At 34.0% G+C, this 21,329-nt stretch overlaps 1 protein-coding gene across 2 annotated transcripts in view; it reads right to left on the bottom strand.

Annotated features, from left to right (window-relative positions):
- Positions 1-21,329, bottom strand: part of OTULIN (OTU deubiquitinase with linear linkage specificity) — a 66,408-nt gene that overhangs the window by 16,052 nt on the left and 29,027 nt on the right. For both annotated transcript variants that reach the window (XM_074279110.1, XM_074279111.1), the window contains exons 5-6: positions 4,833-4,958; positions 488-757 (exon numbers count right to left, since the gene is read on the bottom strand). In XM_074279110.1, the coding sequence (XP_074135211.1) occupies positions 488-757; positions 4,833-4,958 (396 nt within the window). The remainder of the gene's footprint in view (positions 1-487; positions 758-4,832; positions 4,959-21,329) is intronic.

Here is a 21,329-nt window from a genome sequence, read left to right on the forward strand (position 1 = left end):
ATATGTTTAAACTAAAGATCACTTTATTGGGGATCTCTGACTACTTTTTAAAACAATTGTATTTTCTCAGTATTGCAAACTTATTTTTCTGAATGACAGAAGATAGCTTTTTAGGCTTGCTGATGAGCAATGGTTTATGCCATATCCTGATATGGTTTGTAGGGCAAAAGATCTGGCAAAAGGACATGTGTATTTGGTTTCCAATTTAAAAAGCCAACTTAGCAGAGCAATAAAAAGCTTTTGTGGCCTGCAAGGTAGTGGGGAGGGGGGGAAGAAGGGGGGAGAAACACTACCAGAAGAGAATCAAAATAATCTAAGATTACATTGCCCCAGTTCTTAAAAACAATTTTGACCAGAGAAGCTAAGATTAAGATATGTATTTCAAGGGCTAAATTTTTATTTGCAACCTGACATTGTCTAATCTATTGATTTTAGAAATACACTAAGAAGCCCATGGTCTGAGATTTCCCAGGGTGACGCAGCTTACCTGCTCCAGGCCACCAGAATGACCCACTTGATTCAAGTGATTTCTCAGTAGCTGAGCAGGGTCGCCTGAGGTGTCCCGAGCAAACAGAAGCACAGAGAAGAAGGGTACTTCCCTTCCCTTCTCTTTATCATCATATAGTTGAATGGCCTTGCTCAGCATGAGAAATTTCACAGCTTCATAGAGGCTATATTCTTCCTCTTCATTTCGGAAAAGTTCATCACAAGCCACCTGCCTCTCTTCTGCAGTTTTCATTGCAGTCAAACTTGCCCACTACAGGACAACATAATCACAAGTGAGTCAAGAAACTTCACAGAAAACTACAAACATTCAACATGAGAGAGGATGGGATCATCATCCTCATATTCTGATGATAATAAGTGACAAATGAGATGCAGATAAAAAAGGATATCACCACAAGTTCATAACATCAAGTCAGCATTAAAACTAGAGCTGATATTCAGACTGAAAAATTCCAAATGCCAGATGTTGCATTTGGTTTAAACAGGAGATTAATGAGAGGAAATAGTAGCAAGCTAAGGGAGTGGAAGTAATACTGCTCAGAATCACTGAGACAGCTAGGTGGAGCTCTGAGTCTAGAGTCAGGAAGACCAGAGAGCTCAAATCTGGCTCAGACCTTTATAAGCTTATATGACCTTGAACAAGTATCATTTAGTCTATGTGTTCCAGATTCCTCAACTGTAAAATAGTTGTGAAGACCAAATTAGATATTATTTGTAAAAAGCTCATCACAATGCTTAACACATAGTAGGTACTTAAGAAATTTTTCTTTCCCACTTTTCCTTTCTTTTTTATCTCCTTTCCTTCTAATTCAACAAGACTGAACCAGTACTACGAATATTTACAAAGCAAACAGAGATAGAGAGCACTTGCTAGATATAGCTAGGAGCATCCTCAAGAAAGCTAAGAGAGGATTCAGAGCTCAGAAATAAAAACAGACCCTGAAATACTAGTGACTTGCATATTTAAGCAAAGAAGGATTAAAGGGTCTTTGTCTTTCCAAAAGTAATTTTTCATTTTAATTTTCTGGCCTTTGATTAAGTATGAATTAGACAAACAATCAAAACAATAAACTAAATCTTTATTGAACACTTACTATACACAAGGCATTCCACTAGGTACTAGATAAAATTCAAGACTTGTTCCTTTGAACTTTTGAATAAATAAAAATATTTCTTTGGATTAATATGCTTCAATCAGTGAAAAAGTAAGATGTATGCACATCTGCTGTTAGAAAAAGACTTTGACAAGTATTTGTCTCAAAAAAAAAGCATATTTAAAATTAAATGAATATAATAGTAAGAGGATATCATAAAATTGGTTTCCCATCTCTCTGACAGTAATTCTATTCTTTAGCCAGTAACAGGTTCATTTCTATTCCTCTATTCCCTACCTTACAAATACATTTAAGAGCTTGGCTAATGGCTAATATAGAAATACTTTGCATGACTACACATGTATAATCTATAACAAACTGCCTGCCTTCTCTAGGAGGTAGAGGAAGGAAGGGAGATAATTTGGAATTCAATTTTTAAAAAATAAATGTTAACAATTTTTGTTTACCATGTAACTGTAGACAAAATAAAAGAATAATTAAATGATTTTTTTTTTAATTGGCTGGTCCATAGATAATAAACATGCAATATGTTACTAGGTCCATGCTCAAAGTCTTTTTAAACTGTAGGAGTCTGCTGGAGCTTAGGCTCGGTCAGCAGATTTTGAAAAGCCAAGGTCACGTTCAATGGAGGAATTATTAAGTATAAGAGAAAACAGACACTTCATGTTATTTAACTATGTATTTCTGACCAAGGTTACATATATAGGTAGGAGGGTAGGATTGATGGACAGATCTCATTTGGTTCAAGGAATGTTTACATTGGTCTGGATCTATAATTCCATTGTGATAGGGAACTCCTTGGAGAGGACACCTTTTGTATCAATAACTGCTCTGTAGCCTGAGACACATATTAAATGACTGAGCCACAGAATAAATATGTACCAAAGGCAGGACCAGCAGGTTCTTCTTCAATCAGGTGATGCCAATTTTTCATTTGGTTCAAAACAAACAAATTAGTACATTCTACAAATTGAAAACTTAAGTCATTCATAAGGAACAAAAGTTTACTTACAGTAAGCAATTCCAAGAAACAAATATCAAGTTCACAAAAGCTAAAAAGGGTTGAGGAGACAGGAAGTAAAAACAAATTCCACAGACCATATAAAATGGAAGTTTCACACATGAACGGCACAATGGGTACTATCCTCAAACTCTTCTACTACTTATATCTGTCAGATAATATCTCCATGTTTTATGGAAATTTGTCTCCTTCCAGCATGCAAAAATATAACCCACTCTTTTCCCTCCCTTAATATCAGAGAAAAGCTGCAATTTGTGAATTGATATAATATGCCGACAGCTAGGTGGATCAAGCACCAACCCTGAAATCAGGAGGACCTGAGTTCAAATCTGGCCTCAAGACTCTTAATACTTCCTAACTGTGTGACCCTGAGCAAGTCACTTAATCCCAATTGCCTCAGGAAAAAAAAAAAAAAAAAAGGAAGAAAGAAAGAAACGATATAATACAATACATAATATATACACTATATACTTTTGTGTAAATAAATATATATGTATATTGATATATAAATAAGCATTTATTAAGGGCTTGCTATGTTGTGAAGGAACTTTGCTAATCTCTAAAACAAAAACAAACAAACCCTGTTCTGATAATCAAGGACCTTATAATAGAACCAGGAAAATAACATGCAAAAATGCACATGAATGCACAATGCACATATTTGTGTACATTTATGCAAAACAGATACAAGGTAACATTGGGCAGGAAGGTATTAACAACTGCTGTGAACAAGGGCCCTGTGTATAAATAAAGTAGCATTGAGTTGAATCTTGAAGAAAAATAGGGATTACCAGGGATAAAGGTATGTAGAATAAAACCAATCTGTTTGATTATGAAAAATGGGAAGGGAATTAATATAAACAAAGTCTAGAAAGGAAACTTGGGGGCCAAGTTGTGAAGGGCTTTAAACATTAATAAGAGTTAATATTTTATTCTAGAGGCAAAAGAGGAAGGGTTCTAAATCTATGGCTCATGAACTTTTATTTTTAATATTTTGTTGCATATTTCAATATAATCAGTTTCCTTTGTAATCTTACATATTTTATTTTATGCACTGAAAAACATTAATTTGAAAAGGGATTTGGACACCTTACCAGACTATTAATGGAATCCATGACACAAAAAGAGAAAAGAACCCCTACAATAGAGGGTGACACAGTCAGAACTGCATGCTAGGAAAATGGCAATCAAAACAGGAAGAGACAAGAGAAGAATTTATACTTATGTTTAATCTATGCAAATAAAGCTTTAAGAACTTAGAAGATAAAGATCATGTATTCAACTTTATTGTGTATTCCTCAGTACCTAGTATAGGGCCCTTTTCCACTCCTCCAGCCCCACAGCAAGCCTAAAACAGCTTATTTGTTGATATATCAATATTAATGTTGCTTAAAAGAAAGCAACCTCATGATCAAAGATTTAATAGTATTCTCTGACGAAATAAAGCAAACATGGTAGATAATGGAAGTTATTTAGAAACTAAGCAAACTTTAGAAAGTCAAGCTTTATAATTCCATAAATTCAACTAAATTCCATCCTTCAATTCAATAGACTTATAGATATTATTAATTTCTTCTAATGGTAAAAATTACAATCCAACCATTCATGATGCTTTTCTCAACCTGTGATTCTTAAAGGTCTAGCACATTTGTATTCTAATTCAATTTCATAAGTTCAATAAAACTTAAAATGTTTTTCAAAGGACAAGTTGCCAGATATTCTATAATAAGCAAATGTTAGAAAATGGAAATGGAATTTTCACTCAAAAGAAACTTAAAATCTTAATGTAATACCAAATAACTCCCCAGATATATGAAGTTTGTTTTTTACTTCATTTCATTTGGAAAGACTGGCCAGTAGAGCAGGCTGATGAAATAATGATTATAGGTTTTCCCAAATTTCCTTTTGAACTTTCCTTTGTCTTATAAATAATCCATTTTACAATTAGCAGGGCACTATATATGCCATTTGGTCTTAAATTGCATCTCTTAATTTTATAAACAGTTTAAAGGAAACTTTCTGAATTCGTGTAAAATAATTTGCTGATTCTTGGACTACTAAAACATTTTCCAAGTAATACCTATGTTTTGTTTTTATAGCTACCAGATAGAAAAAAAGAAATGAAAGACTTATGAGATAACTAAATGGAAAAAATTCATAAAACTAAATGATGAAAATATGTTTCAAACCTTCTTCCTTAGTAGAGATAAGGATTCTTTGATTTTATCTCCCAGATCCTCTCCCTTCCCATCAAATTTCAATCCAAGCTTCCACTGCTTGATCCAGTTATATCTGCTTATTAGTTCCTCTGGCAACTATAGCATCAAGAAAACAGAAAAATAAAGGTGTTAATATTCACAAAGGTTCATAACTATCTACCACAAAAAGAAAAAATTCATAATATTTTCTTGATCTCTTCAATAAATTCAAATTCAGCAAGGAATACCTACATCTCGTATGCCACCATATTCCACCCTTTCTTCCTTGAACTAAAATTTGGGGAGGGAATATTACAGAAGTTTCAGATGAGATGCAAATATGAAATCCTATATGACTATTCTAATAATCATTTGGGATACTTAATTGCAACTGGCCGGAAAAAGCCAGTCTGGGGCCAACATTCTCTCCTTCAGTGAGGTGCCTTTATAAAGGTTTAGTGATACAGGGATGGAGGTAGATAGAATATTAATGGCAGGTGCTTCAGGATATGTGTAATGTTACATTATTAAAAATGAGCCTCTTGCTTATGGAGAAAAAAAATGTACTATTTCTAACCAAGAAATTCTATTTTTTCTTCCTAACTGGAAAAATTATTTTGCTGTATTATATTAACATGCTCGGGAATATGTATGGGAATGCCTGCCATCTAGAGGAGGGGGTGGAGGGAAGTAGGGGAAAATTCAGAACAGAAGGGAGTACAAGGGATAATGTAAAAAAATGTTATAATTATAAAATTAATTAAAAAAAAAAAGGAAAGAAAAATATAGTTAAAAAAAAAAAACATGCTCAGGTCTTCAATATCTTAGTCCCTTGAAATAATGTATCTATGAATCTATTACATCATTCAATCTATTAATTTTAAAAGCATCTACTATGTTCCAGGCACTGTATTAAGAGTATTAGAGATATAGAGACAAAAACCATACAGTCTCTGCCCACAACAGAACTTATATTCTATACGAAGAGATAACACACATAAATATGTGAATATAAATAAAATGCATACAAAGTAAATACAATGGAAATATATTAGGAGAGAAGGTCAAGAAAGATTTCACAGAGAAGTTGGACCTTAAACAAAGTTTGTATATATTTTATTTGTTATACCTATTTGAGTATATGCTGTCTCCCTCATTAAATATTATATTAGACTCTTGGGCAGGATTTACTCTGCTTTTCTCTATATCCAGAGAACTTTGCAAAATGTCTGACACATAATAAGCACTTTAATTCATGTTTGATAATTGATAAAAACAAGGGATAAAATGATACTATGAAAATACACACATAATACAAAAAAATGGCACATGGAATAAAAAAAAAGATGTCCAATGGCTAAATAATTAAAGTATGTCATCACTTGCATTTTCCCCCCTTCTTCTCACCAATCAGTGAAATAAAGTTTGCTGAACCAAACTCCTGGTAGCAAGAGAACTGAGGATATGCCAGAAGCCCTAGGGATTTTCAGTGAAAAATCATGTCGCTGGGAGGGAGAGGGGGGGTAATGTGTTAATTCGAAGCCACAAAACATAGAAAATAAACTTTGTAATGAGCATTCATATATTACCAGACACTGGGTTAAACATTCTTACAAATATTATCTCATTTGACCCTCACAACAATCTCACAGGGTATATATACTATTATTATCTCCAGTTCACAGCTCAGGAAACGAAGACTTAGGGAGATGGGAGTAACTTGTCCAAAGTCACAGAGCTAAGTAAACATTGAAGGCCAGATCTGAATTCTGCCCTTCCTGATTCCAGGTTCAGTACTCTATTCACTGCACCACCAGCTATTTCTAAAAAATGTGCAACATTTACTTATAAATTGAGAACCCCCCACTTTTTAGTTTTTGAAGAATTCATTTAAATCTTTCTAGATCCAATTTTTAACATTATATTCCACTTTCACCTTTTTTAGTATGTAACACTGTTAAAGAGATTTAATATGTCCATAAAAGCAAAACACAAGGATGTTAATGACATTTCAATCCTTTCCAAAATAATCACATATAAGCCAAACAAAATAAATACATGTGTTTTTTGAAATGCCCAGCAGAAAAAAAGCATTCTATTAAAACAGTGATCATTAAGAAAAGAAAAAAATCCAAGTTTTCCATTTCATTAAAAAAAATTAAACATTTAAGTCATAGAAATGCATAATAGAGTTTAAGACCAAAAGAATCAATTTATTATATTAGGTAGACTTCTGCCTCTATATTTTTTATATTAATAATGTTTTAATAGTTTTATCACAAAAAATCTTATTCATTTTCATTTTAGGTCTTAAATACTGAACTGCTATAGCCATCAAGTGGCAACAATATGAAATCACAAGTTAAATAAATGAATAAAAATCTTTGAGGATGTACCTATTAAACTAGGCACAGATTCTGAATCTGAAGTTGAATATAAACCTCAAAGCAATGAGTAAACAAGGAATAGTAAATGAAACACATAATTCTATTGCTTAAAAAAGTTAACATGATATCAGAAAAAGTGCAAAAAAGATACATGGCTCCCCATTATCCCAAAAAAAGTGAAACCTTTACTAATGGGTGATTAATTAGAAGGCTATTGCAGTATATAGATGAGAAGTACTAAGATAGGGTACAGACCTAGGATTAGGTCTGTATGAAGGGAAGGAAGAGAGAGGTTGTAAGGATGGAAATAGTAAGAATCTGGATGTATAGAATGAAAGTTATGGTTTTGAGACTGAAAAGATACATCCTCAAACAGGAATTGGACAATTTGGAATAGGTTTTGGGGAAAAGATATTAAGTTCACTTAGAGACCTGCTGTACTTGAAATGCTTATGCAACACCCAATATAAAATATCCAATAGGACATTTGATAAAGAAATTTTAGCTCAAGATTGGGAAAGAACCTAGGGCTGGGTATATACGTACACACACATCTTTGAATCAGATGCATAAACAAAAATTACTTAACTCATGGGAGCTGATAAGCTCACCTAGTGAGAAAATAGAAGAGAAAAAAGAGGGATCAACACAGATGTTTTGGGGCATGCCCATCAGTTAGTAGGCATGATATGGCTAAATATCCAGCAAAGGAAACAGAAAAGGACTGATTAATTAGGAAGAGAACCAAAGCAGTATCACAAGAAAACCAACATACTCAACTGTGTCAAATACTATGAAGTAGAAATGAAAGCCAACAATTGGAAGACAAAAGGCCATTAAATTTGGTAATTAAGAAATCATTGTAACTTTGGAGAAGGAAATTTTAACTGAAAAATATGGTAGGAAGTCAGGCTGTGGAGAGTTTAGAAAAGTGGTATCAAATTAAAAAAAAAAAAATAGGAATCCCTGTGTGTAGCATAATAACTTAGAAAACTATATATTAACATTATTAGGCTTTATTGTATTTTACTACTATCGTATTTTAATTTATTTCATTAAATATTTCCCATCTATATTTTACTCTGGTCACTTTTGAGTGTTACCAATAGCCAATCATATATTTATTTGAATGTCCAATTTAGGAGGTAGAAAAGTGAAGCACTGAACAGTTTACCTAAATGTACTTCTTAAGAAAGGGAAAAGAGATATAGGATGGCAGCCAGTAACAGGCTCTAGTGAAGGAGTTTTTTAAGGAATGGGAGAACTAGGTTGTGTTGGTGGCCAGAAAGGTATATAGAGAGAAGATTAGAGAAAGGAAGTTGAATAGAGGAGGCAATCTTCTGGGCAGGAGGAAAAGGGGGTGGAGGGAAGAGAAAAAAAGGGAAAGGGAGAGAGAGAAAAGGAGAAAGAGGGGGAGAGAGACATTTTAGAATAGAGTCCTAAATAAGACCCCACACATGGGGGCAATACAGGCATGACATAGCAATGACACAAAAAATGAACAGAAACAAAGGGCGATGTATCAAATGGAGATCAAGAATGATGAGAACTGAGAAAAGACCACTGAATTTAGCAAGAAAACCTTGATAACCTCAGAAAAAATATCAATCAAAAGGTAGAGAAATAAATAATACCCCTTCCTTCCTTTGAATTCATATAGTATTATTAATATAATGTACTCATATATGTTATGCATTGTTATATGCATTATTGTCTATCAGTTACCTATTTTTACATCTTACTCCATTACCCATTATCTCTATAACTTCCATTAGATAAAGAATTGTGTCTAAATGTTGTATCTCTCTAACATTTAGTATAACGCTCTGCCAATAAGAATATTTAAATGTCAGTTAAAATGAACAGAAAAAAAAGACAATAAAAGTAAATATTTTTCTTCACTTTAGTTTTATATCATCTCCATTACCACAAGAATACCATATTGTAAGCCCCATCCACACTGAACATGTAAGAGAATATAAGTTAGGTAGGTGTATGCTGCAATATCCATTTATGTGCCCCAAATAGATATCCACTGTCAGGGGAAGAGATGTGACTCCTTTCTGTTCAATTAAAAGAATATCTATTTATTAATGTGTGGAGAATACCATCCTAGATGTTGGAGACAGAAAGCATAGACATGGTCTGGCTCTATTAGAACCACTATTTTAAGTTAATCAAAGTCAATCTAAGGGTCAAAAATGACAAACCAAATTTTCAAGTCATGGAGTTAAACAAGGTCAAATTATAAGGTCAGGGCCTGAAACACAGTGATTAAAGTATAATAATATCAATGAAGAAGCCACAGCAACAAATTAGAACCAAGGTTAGGACAAAAGGAGTTTGAGAAGGCAAGGTAAGGAATTCAGGGAATCAATAAGGCCGATTCTTAAAAGACAACAGGTTCCAAAAAGGTATACAATCAAAAGTACATTAAAGATTTTAAAGTCCTACTTATGCTAAGTCAGGAGTTAATTAATCTTTATCAATACCTGTTTACCTTCTTCCCAATAGAATCTTGACACATATATGAATATACGAAGAGATACTGTATACATCATACAAAATGAAGTTGATACATCTAACACAGAGGAATAACAGTGATCAGAGGGAATTATTTTTACATACCTACTGCAGTTCTTTCTCTTTGGCAAAAGCAAAGCAATTAAGAATTTCTTAAGACCATTTCATTATTTAAAAAGAAAGGAAAGTGATTAGGGAATTGCCATTTAGGACATAATTTTGACAAAGAGGAACTTGTTGCTAGACTAGGAAAAATAGGAGCTTTAGAAAAGGAGGGCCATTCCATCTAGGAATCTGTGACAGATTACAGGAAAATGAGCACTGTCTGATATATACCTGGTTTGGGTAAGCAAGAAAGGATTTTAAAAGAATATAGAGAAAGGATAGATAAGATCTTATTTTTAAAAAAAATCTGAGGAAATAAGCAAAGATAGGAATTAAAAATTTTTTTCTTTTTTTTTCCTTTTAAATTTTGAATAGTATTTTATTTTCTAAATATGTGTAAAGATAGTTTTCAACATTCATTTTTGTAAGACTTGTGTTCCAGATTTTTCTCCCTCCCTACTTTACCACTGCCCTCCCCAAGATAGCAAGCATTCTGATAACAGGTTAAATATGTGCAAAAGAATTAAATTTTATAGGCAAGGACAAAATCCAGGGTAAGTATGAAAGCAAGACAGAATTCTAGGTATTAGAAACACTAGAACTCAGAATGTATTATAGGCTAAAAGTAATGCTAGGAATAACAAAAAGGGCTTTTCAATTTAATTTTAATTTATTTAATATTTTTCCCCAGTTACATTCAAAACAAATTTCTTTTACATTTGTTTTTTAAAAAATTTTTAATTCTGAGTTCATTCCCTTATCCCCACCCACAATTAAGAAACCATATGTGAAGTTATGCAAAACATTTCCATAAAAGTCAAGTTGTGAAAGAAAACACAGATCTCCCACCCTAATGAAAATAAAAAACCCTCAAGAAAAATTAAGTTAAAAAGAAAGAAATAGAAAACAGAGAATACTTCAATATGTATTCAGACAATATGTATTCCTTCTCTAGGTATGGATAGGATTTTTCATCATAAGTCCTTCAAAGTAGTTGTGGATGATTGTATTACTGAGAATAGGAAAGTCATTTACAACTAGTTATCCCAGAACATTGCTATTACTTTGTATACTATTATTTTGTACACAGTACATTTCACTTTGTTCGAATTCATGGTGGACTTTCCAGGTTTTTTTCCCTCTTAGAGCGTTCTGTTCATCATTACCCACAGAACACTAATATTGCAAAACAAACATTACCAGTTTATTGAATCAATCCCTATTGATGGGCATCACCTCAATTTCCATTTTTTTTTTTTTGTCCTGAGAAGGAGATGCTATGAATATTCCAAAAGAGCTTTTTAAAAGCAGCTATATGGGCAGTGGAATAAAAAAGGATGGGATACAAAGAAGAGGGAACTTAACTTTATTTCTCATCTGTTTATTCTGCCAAAGAAAAAATTCTACTACAGATGATAACAAATGTGAGACTTCACAAATCGTCAAACTCTCACCTATGCAGGGTGGCACCTTCCCTGCAACTGATAATTCTACAGATGGGCTCTTAGAAGTATTTGTCCAAGGTCATAAGCAGAATTTGAAGCTGGGTCTTCCTGGCTCCAAAGCTAGATCTCAATACTCTAGACCCCACTGCTAGGAAGAACAAGGGAGGAAAAAAAAAAGGCTTTAAAAATAGGAATCTAGGTGCTCTCAAGTTCATATCACCAGGCACAGGTGACTTACATTATCACCAACTGTAACAAATGGAGTAAGTACTGAGTTAATGATCTTTGAAAGAGTGTGAGACACTTCCCCTGACTAATAACTGATTAATTGACAATGGTGATAATAGCAGCAGTTATATTTGAGTTTGTCCTTCATTTCTGAAGAAGACTAAAGACATAGCAAGGTGATATCTTTGCCTCACTTAAATCAAATTCACTTGTGAGTCAAGTAACACAAAGTCACCAGTCTCTCCCTTTCTTCCATAGTCACTGAAGCCCAATGGCAAGGCAAAAGTCAAGACACCCAGCAGTGGCTTAGGATGCAGATGACCTTGGCATCTTCAATGTCTGACTGAACTCTAAGAGCTCCATAGTGTCTGCTTTAGCCACCTTCATGACCATTGGAACAAATTGTTCTTATCTACCATTTTCCTAAGGGAAGTCTTCATAGCAGCATTTATATAGTGCTTTAGTGTTTGCAAAGTGCTTTCTTTACATGTTATCCTGTTTGATCCTCACAACAATCCTGTGGGATGCTATTATTATCACCATATTCTTTTCCCCTCCCAAAAAGAGAGAGAACAGTATCTATTAATTACTAACAATTAAAATAACAATGCAAAAGAAAATACTACTAAAAGAAAGTCCTGGAGAACAGATAATAAAACATATTTCTCTCTCCTCTTCCCAAATGAATGAGGGACCATTAAACCAGAATAATTTTACCCTGACACACATGGATTGTGTCCTGGGTTTTATTTTTTTTCTTTATCATAAGATAGGCTCATTCTAAAGACAGGAGGAGTATGAGTATCAGATTAAAATATCAAACTTTTTTTTTTTTTTTAAATTAAGAGGCAAATGTGAAAAGTCAAGCAACAAGGTAAAATCATTCTGACCATGAGGACTGGAAACTTAATGCTATCACTTTACATTAATAAGACTTTGTTTATACTATTTATGTGCATGCAATAGACATAGACAAAAATTTCAATTATAATTGCCACAAGTGAGACAATGTCATTCAATATTTTTAAAAGCACCTGGTACTAATGCCCTCACTAAGGAAAGAAATATTTTACAACTTTATCACTGATAAAAACTTATGTAGAGAGGAGCATAGCCAAGATGGCATAAAGGTAACGTTTTTTCCTGAGTTGTCCCCATAGCCCTCAAATTAATAGCAAATTTAGCCTCTGGACTGATTTTGGAGTGACAGAACCCACAAATATTTGGAGTGTAACAAATTTCCAGCAGAAGATGATTTGGAAGATCTTCAGAAAAGGTCTGTTTCAATCAGGCACATCTCATGCTGAGTGGAAGGAACCTACATTAGTGTTGGCTACTCTGTCCTGGTTGCAAGCTAGTAGATCAGCAGATTATTCATACAAATATACAATACAAATATAAAGGGCAAATAGTGAGTGCCTAAATCCCAGAATGTGGAGACCTGGCCACACTCACCCAGTACTGGAAGTTAGTCAGCACTGATCCAGTGCAGCCACTATCACCTGTAGAGGAAGCTTTATTCAATCTCTCCTTTGCCCTAAAAGCTGACTTCAACTTAAAAAAACAAAAATGAGCAAAAAAATAAAAAGAACTCTGACCATAGATAGTATTTTTTGTTTTTGTTTTTTGTTTTTATGAAGAAAGAGAAGAACAGATTTCAAACCCAGAGGACAGCAAAAGCAGATTATCTCCAGATGAAGCCCAAAGAGTGATATGAATTGGTCCCCATCTCACAAGGATCCTTTTTGAATTCTTCCAAAAGGATCTCGAGAAAGTTAGAAGAAAAATAAGGAAAGGAAAGAGAACTTTGCAAGAGAGTTTGGAAAAGTAAATAGAAATTATCTGAAGAAAACTTCTCACAAAGTAGATTTAGTGAAAACAACTTCTCACAAAATAGATTTAGTGAAATGGAAAAAAGCATATAACTCCTTACAAAACAGATTTCACAAAATGGAAAAAGAAAACAACAACTTCAAAAACAGAACTTGTGAAATGGAAAAAAGATATATAGAACCAAACAACTCATTTAAAAATTCAATTGGCCAAATACAAAAGAAGCTACAAAAGAAAACTGAAGAAAATTTTCAGAGAAGAACTGACAAAAGTGAATTTCATTTATTTCTGATAAAAAGACAAGAGCTGAACAAAAAATTTGATCCCCAAAATAGAGAGTGCAGGTATAATTTCATTTTACTGTGATAATATAAAAAAAGAAATTAGAGCTGGAAAGGGGATAGTAATGGAAAAAGAGGAAAATGGAGGTAAAATAAGGGAATTTACATCTCCTGAAGAGGCAAAGAAGACCTATTATAAGTGAGGGAAAGTAAAGACGGGAATGAACATTGTGTGAATCTTACTCTCATCAGAGTTGGCTCAAAGAGAGAATATTAAACATATTTGGTATTGCAGAGAAACTTGTCTCACTTTCAAGGAAAGTGGGAAAGGAAAGGGGGAAGGAAAAGGGGAGGCTGATAAAAGGAAAAACAGAATTAGTAAGGGAAATATATAAGAAAGAGGGAGAGGCTATAAAGGAGGAGGGCTATTTAAGGGAGGTGGTGGTCAGCAGCAAAATACTGAGGAGGAAAGGGGGGAAAGAAATGAGAAAAGCATAACTTAGGGTAAATAAGATGGCTAACTGCTTGAGGGAGAGGGTTTGATTGTATCTCTATAGAGGGAGAAGGAATCAGATGGGTGCCGATGAGCCGTATTAGCCTTGTCCATCGGAGAGAGACAGAGCAGACCCTTTCCCAGCCCCCACCGGATCTGAGCTACCTTAGGCTTTCCCAGCCCCCTACTATCTGCTCAGGTTTCCCCAACCCCGACAAATAGCTTCTTCTTTATATAAGGACCCATTGAATTCTATTCAAATTCTAACCCTGACCGAAGCTCAGGCTGGAGGCCAGCCTGGGACTCCACCCATGGGCCCATTAAGATTGTCCAAAGCCCCCCTATTATAAAAAGAGCCATACTGGAGTCCATTCTTTGCAGAGGTCCCAAACATGGCATCCTTACGCTGGTCATGTCAAGGATTTCTGCCCACCGGAGCCACCCTGGCTCTAGTGTTTTCCTACCTTTTAATCTTACTCCCAAACTCCTACAATAAACCATTTTCTGTCAATCTAGGTTTTCGGGCCTGTAAATTCCTTTATAGGAGACTCTCCTTGCACCAAACCAAAAGGGGTTCCCCTTTTCCTAACTCTCATCAATATCACAACTTGCATGTACAATTCATGTTTGATACACCACAGCGAGCCTGCACTGGCTGTGGGGAGAGTCATTACTAATAGTCTGTGCATTATTGCTATGTGCTTGTATGATACCTCCCATGCTTATGGGTTTGTGCATACCTGTCTCTAACAAGACCCTTCAGCCTAGAAACCCACTAGTAATCCCCGCTTCCCTTTGGTGCTTTTCATCTCCCTTCCTGAGATATCAGGAAGGGCGTGATTATCTCCTTTTTAGTGCTTTCATCTCCCTTCCTGAGAAGTCAGGGATGGCATGACCACCTGTGTTCTAAAACAAAAGAAAGCAGGAGATGTAAAGGGCTAGAACTGAGCAGATGCACTTAAGGGAGATAACTGAGCACTAGATGCTAATTACCAATTGAACAATACTCTATTAACATATGCTTGGAAGATGACCCTGCTCAATTATTCTGTGCTGGCTCCATCTGTGGGTGTGGACAGAGAAGGGTGAGGGAGATCAGAGGGTGGGATAGGACAAGCAGGATCATTCTTTGGCAGTGGAGAGAGAAAGAAAGAAGGTGTGGAGATTCCTAAATCTAATCCCCTGACTGGGATCCCAAAAGACCAAGAATAAAGACTTTTGCTTATCCTGATTCTGGATGATTCTAAGATATCCAGGGTACTAATGCAGTCACAACATTTAATACTAGGAAAGGAGGTAAGGGGGGGGCAAGAAAAAGAAAAGCATAATCTGGGCAGGATTATAAATAAGATGGCAGGAAACACATAATTAGTAATTTAACCTTAATGGGATGAATTCTCCCATAAAGTGGAGGCAGATAGCACACTGGATCAAAAGTCAGAACCCTATAATATGTTGTTTACAGGAAACACATACATTTAAAGCAGGGAGATACAGAATAAAGGTAAAAGGTTGGAGCAGAATCTATTATGCTTCAGGTGACTTAAAAAAAGCAGGGATAGCCATCCTTATCTCAAATCAAGCAAAAGCAAAAATTGATCTAATTAAAGCGATAAGGAAGAAAATTATATCTTGCTAAAGGGTAGCATAGACAATGAAGCAATATCAATAGTAAACATATATGCACCAAATGGTATGGCATCTAACTTCCTAAAGGAGAAGTTAAAAGAGTTGCAAGAAGAAATAGACAGCAAAACTATAATAGTGGGAGATCTCAACCTTGCCCTCTCAGAATTAGATAAATCAAACCACAAAACAAGTAAGAAAGAAATTAGATAAATAGAATATTAGAAAAATTAGATATGATAGCTCTTTGGAGAAAACTGAATAGTGACAGAAAAGAATACACTTTCTTCTCAGCAGTTCATGGAACCTATACAAAAATTGACCATATATTAAGACATAAAGATCTCAAAATTAAATGCAGGAAGGCAGAAATAGTGAATGCTTTCTTTTCAGATCACGATGCAATAAAAACTACATTCAACAAAAAGTTAGGGGTAAATAGGCCAAAAAGTAATTGGAAACTAAATAATCTCATCTTAAAGAATGGTTGGGTGAAACAGCAAATTATAGACACAATTAATAATTTCACTCAAGATAATGACAACAAGGAGACATCATACCAAAATTTGTGGATGCAATCAAAGTGGTAATAAGGGGAAATTTTATATCTTTAGAGGCTTACTTGAATAAAATAGAGAAAGAGAAGATCAATGAATTGGGCTTGCAACTTAAAAAGCTAGAAAAAGACCAAATTTAAAACCCCCAATCAAATACTAAACTTGAAATTTTAAAATTAAAAGGAGAAATTAATAATATTGAAAGCAAAAAAAACTATTGAATTAATAAATAAAACTAAGAGTGGTTTTATGAAAAAAAAAATAAAATAGATAAACTTTTGGTAAATCTGATTAGAAAAAGGAAAGAGGAAAATCAAATTGTTAGTCTTAAAAATGAAAAGGGGGGACGTTCCACCAATGAAGAGGAAATTAGAGCAATAATACGGAGTTACTTTGCCCAACTTTATGCCAATAAATTTGATAACCTAAGTGAAATGGATGACTACTTCCAAAAATATAGGCTTCCCAGATTAACAGAGGAAGTAAATTGCTTAAATAATCCCATTTCAGAAAAAGAAATAGAACAAGCTATTAATCAACTCCCTAAAAAAAAAAATCCCCAGGACCAGATGGATTTACATGTGAATTCTACCAAACATTTAAAGAACAATTAACTCCAATGCTATATAAACTATCTGAAAAAATAGGGAATGAAAGACTCCTACTAAATTCCTTTTAAGACATAGACATAACTGTGTCACGTACCTTTTTCTCCCCCAATCCTCTTCTTCAGGTAGGAAGAAAACAGAGAACGAAAATTATAGACCAATCTCACTAATGAATATTGATGCTAAAATCTTAAATAAGATATTAACAAAAAGACTACAGAAAATCAACCCCAGGATAATATACCATGATCAAATAGGATTTATACCAGGAATGCAGGGCTGATTTAATATTAGGAAAACTATTAGTATAATTTACCATATTAATAACCAAATTAACAAAAACCATATGATTATCTCAATAGATGCAGAAAAAGCATTTGATAAAATCCAATATCCATTGCTATTAAAAACACTTGAGAGTATAGAAATAAATGGCCTTTTCCTTAAAATAATCAGTAGCATCTATTTAAAATCATCCGTAAGCATCATATGTAATGGGGATAAACTGGAACCTTTCCCAGTAAGATCAGGAGTGAAACAAGATTGCCCACTATCACCATTATATTGTATTAGAAATGTTAGCCTCGGCAATAAGAGTCGAGAAAGAGATTAAAGGAATAAGAGTAAGTAATGAGGAAATCAAACTGTCACTCTTTGCAGATGATATGATGGTATATTTAGAAAACCCCAGAGATTCGAATAAAAAGTTATTAGAAATAATTCACAACTTTAGCAAAGTTGCTGGATACAAAATAAATCCACATAAATCCTCAGCATTTTTATACATCTCCAACAAAATGCAACAGCAAGAGATACAAAGAGAAATTCCATTCCAAACAAATGTTGAGAGTATAAAATATTTGGGAATCCATCTACCAAAGAAAAGTCAGGAATTATATGAGCAAAATTATGAAACACTTGCCTCAAAAATAAAGTCAGATTTAAATAATTGGAAAGACATTCAGTGCTCTTGGATAGGCCAAGCGAATATAATAAAGATGACAATACTTCCCAAACTAATCTATTTATTTAGTGCTATACCAATCAGACTCCCAAGAAACTATTTTAATGATCTAGAAAAAAATAACAATAAAATTCATATCGAAGAATAAAAGGTCAATAATTGCAAGGGAACTAATGAAAAAAAAAGTCAGATGAAGGTGGTCTAGGTGTACCTGATCTAAAGCTGTATTATATAGCAGCAGTCACCAAAACCATTTGGTATTGGCTAAGAAATAGACCAGTCGATCAGTGGAACAGATTAGGTACAAAGGACAAAAAAAGGGTACATCTATAGCAATCTAGTGTTTGACAAACCCAAAGATACCAACATTTGGATAAAAATTCACTATTTGAAAAAAACCATTGGGAAAACTGGAAATTAGTATAGCAGAAATTAGATATGGATCCACACTTAACACCATATACCAAGATAAGATCAAAATGGGTCCATGATTTAGGCGTAAAGAATGAGATGAGTATTATTGTTGTGTAAGAAATGACCAGCAGGATGATTTCAGAAAGGCCTGCAGAGACTTACATAAACTGATGCTGAGTGAAATGAGCAAGACCAGGAGATCATTATATACTTCAACAACAACACTATATGATGATCAATGCTAATGGACGTGGCCCTCTTCAACAATGAGATGAACCAAATCAGTTCCAATAGAGCAGTAATGAAATGAACCAGCTACACCCAGTGAAAGAATTCTGGGAGATGACTATGAATTCCCAATCCCTCTATTTTTATCAGCCTGCATTTTTTATTTCCTTCACAGGTTAATTGTACACTATTTTAAAGTCTGATTCTTTTTGTACAGCAAAATAACTGTATGGACATATATACATATATTGTATTTGACTTATACTTTAACATATTTAATATGTATTGGTCAACCTGCCATCTGGGGGTGGGGGTAGAGGAAGGGAGAGGAAAAATTGGAACAAAAGGTTTTGCAATTGTCAATTCTGAAAATGCATATATCTTGTAAATAAAAAGCTATAATAAAAAAATTAAATTAAATTTAAAAATGTAAAAAAAAAAAACCATAATAAAATCCAACACCCTTTCCTATTAAAAACATCAGAGAATATAAGAATTCATGGAGTTTTCCTTAAAATGATCAGTAGCATTAATCTAAAACCATCAGCAAGAATCATATATAATGGGGACAATCTAGAACAATTCCCAATAAGATCAGGGGTGAAACAAGGTTGCCCACTATCACCATTACCATTCAATATTGTATTAGAAATGCTAGTTTTGGCAACAAGAGAAGAAAAAGAGATTAAATGAATTAGAGTTAGTAATGAGGACACCAAATTATCACTCTTTGTAAACAATATGGTGGTATGTATTATCAACAAAGTCCAACAGCAAAAGATACAAAGAGAAATTCCATTTAAAATAACTGTCGAAAACATAAAATTTGGCAACCTACCTGTCAAGGCAAAGTCAGGAACTATATGAATACATATACAAAACATTTTCCACACAAATAAAGTCAGATCTAATCAATTGGAAAAATATCAAGAGTTCCTAGGCAGGCCAAGCGAATATAGCAAAAATGACAATAGTACCTAAATTAATTTACTTATTTAATGGCATACTAATCAAATTCCCAAGAAATTATTTTATAGATCTAGAAAAAATGATAACAAAGTTCATCTGAAATAAGGTAAAGAATTTCAAGGGAAATAATGGGGAAAAAAATGCCAATGAATGTGGCCTATATGTGCCTGACCCAAAACTATATCATAAAGCAGCAGTCATCAAAACCATTTGGTACTGGCTAAAAAACAAAGTAGTCAATCAATGGAATAGGTTAGGTTCATAGGACAAAATAGTCAATGACTATAGCAATCTAGTGTTTGACAAATCCAAAGACCCAACCCTTTTGGGATAAGAACTCACTATTTGACAAAAACTGTTGGGAAAATTAGAAAATAGTATAGCAGAAACTAGACATTGACCCATACCTAACACTATATACCAAGATAAGATCGAAATGGATTTATAATTTAGACATAAAGAGTGATATTATAAACAAATTAGAAGAATATAGGATAGTTCATCTCTCAGATCTGTGGAGAAGGAAGGAATTTGTGACCAAAGAAGAATTGGAGATTAGTGATCACAAAATAGATAATTTTGATTATATTAAGTTAAAAAAAGTTTTTGTACAAACAAAACTAATACAGAAAAGATTAGAAGGGAAACAATAAATTGGGAAAACATTTTTTCATTCAAGGGTTCTGATAAAGGCCTCAGTTATAAAATATATAGAGAATTGCCTCAAATTTATAAGAATTCAAGCCATTCTACAATTGATAAATGGTCAAAGGATATGAAGAGACAATTTTCAGATGAAGAAATTGAGACCATCTCTAGTCATATGAAAACATGCTTTAAATCATTATTGATCAGAGAAATGCAAATTAAAGCAACTATGAGGTACCATTACATACCTGTAAGATTGAGTAAGGTGACAGGAAAAGATAATGATGAATGTTGGAGGGGATATGGGTAAACTGGGGCACTAATACATTGTTGGTGGAATTGAGAATGAATCCAGCTATTCTGGAGAGCAATTTGGAACTATGCTCAAATTGTGCATAACCTTTGATCTAGCAGTGCAAAAATGTTTGTAACAGCCTTTTTTGTAGTGGCAAGAAACTAGAAACTGAGTGGATGCATATCAGTTGGAGAATGGCTGAATAAGTTATGACATAAGAATGTTATAAAAAATGGGGCAGCTAGGTGGCACAGTGGATAGAGCACCAGCCTTGAATTCAGGAGGACCCCACAGGAGGACCCCAGTTCAAATCTGGTCTCAGACACTTAACACTTCCTAGCTGTGTGACCCTGGGCAAGTCACTTTACCCCCAGCCCCGGGGGGGGGGGGGGGAATGTTAAAAAATATTATTATTCTATAGGAAACGATCAGCAGGATGATTTCAGAAAGATCTGAAAAGACTTATAGGAATTGATCTAAATGAAATGAGCAGAACTAGGAGATCATTGTAAATAGCAACAGCAAGATTATGCAATGATCTGTTCTGATGGATATGCTCTTCTAAACAATGAGATGATTCAGGGTAGTTCCAATGATCTTCTATACCCAGAGAAAGGACTGTGAGAACTGAATGTGGATCACAACATAGCATTTTCACTTTTGTTTTTTGCTTGAATCTGCTTTTCTTTCTCATTTTCTTTCCTTTTTATCTGATTTTTCTTGTTCAACAAGATAATTGCATAAATATGTATGCTTATATTCAATTTACATATATTTTTACCATGTTTATCATATCTTAGAGCACTTGTCACCTAGGGTAGGGTGTGGGAAGAAAAGAGAGGAAATTTGGAAGACAAAGTTTTGTATAAGGATCAATGTTGAAA

This window comes from Sminthopsis crassicaudata, chromosome 1 (genome assembly GCF_048593235.1).
Source record: "Sminthopsis crassicaudata isolate SCR6 chromosome 1, ASM4859323v1, whole genome shotgun sequence".
Classification (NCBI taxonomy): Eukaryota; Metazoa; Chordata; class Mammalia; order Dasyuromorphia; family Dasyuridae; genus Sminthopsis; species Sminthopsis crassicaudata.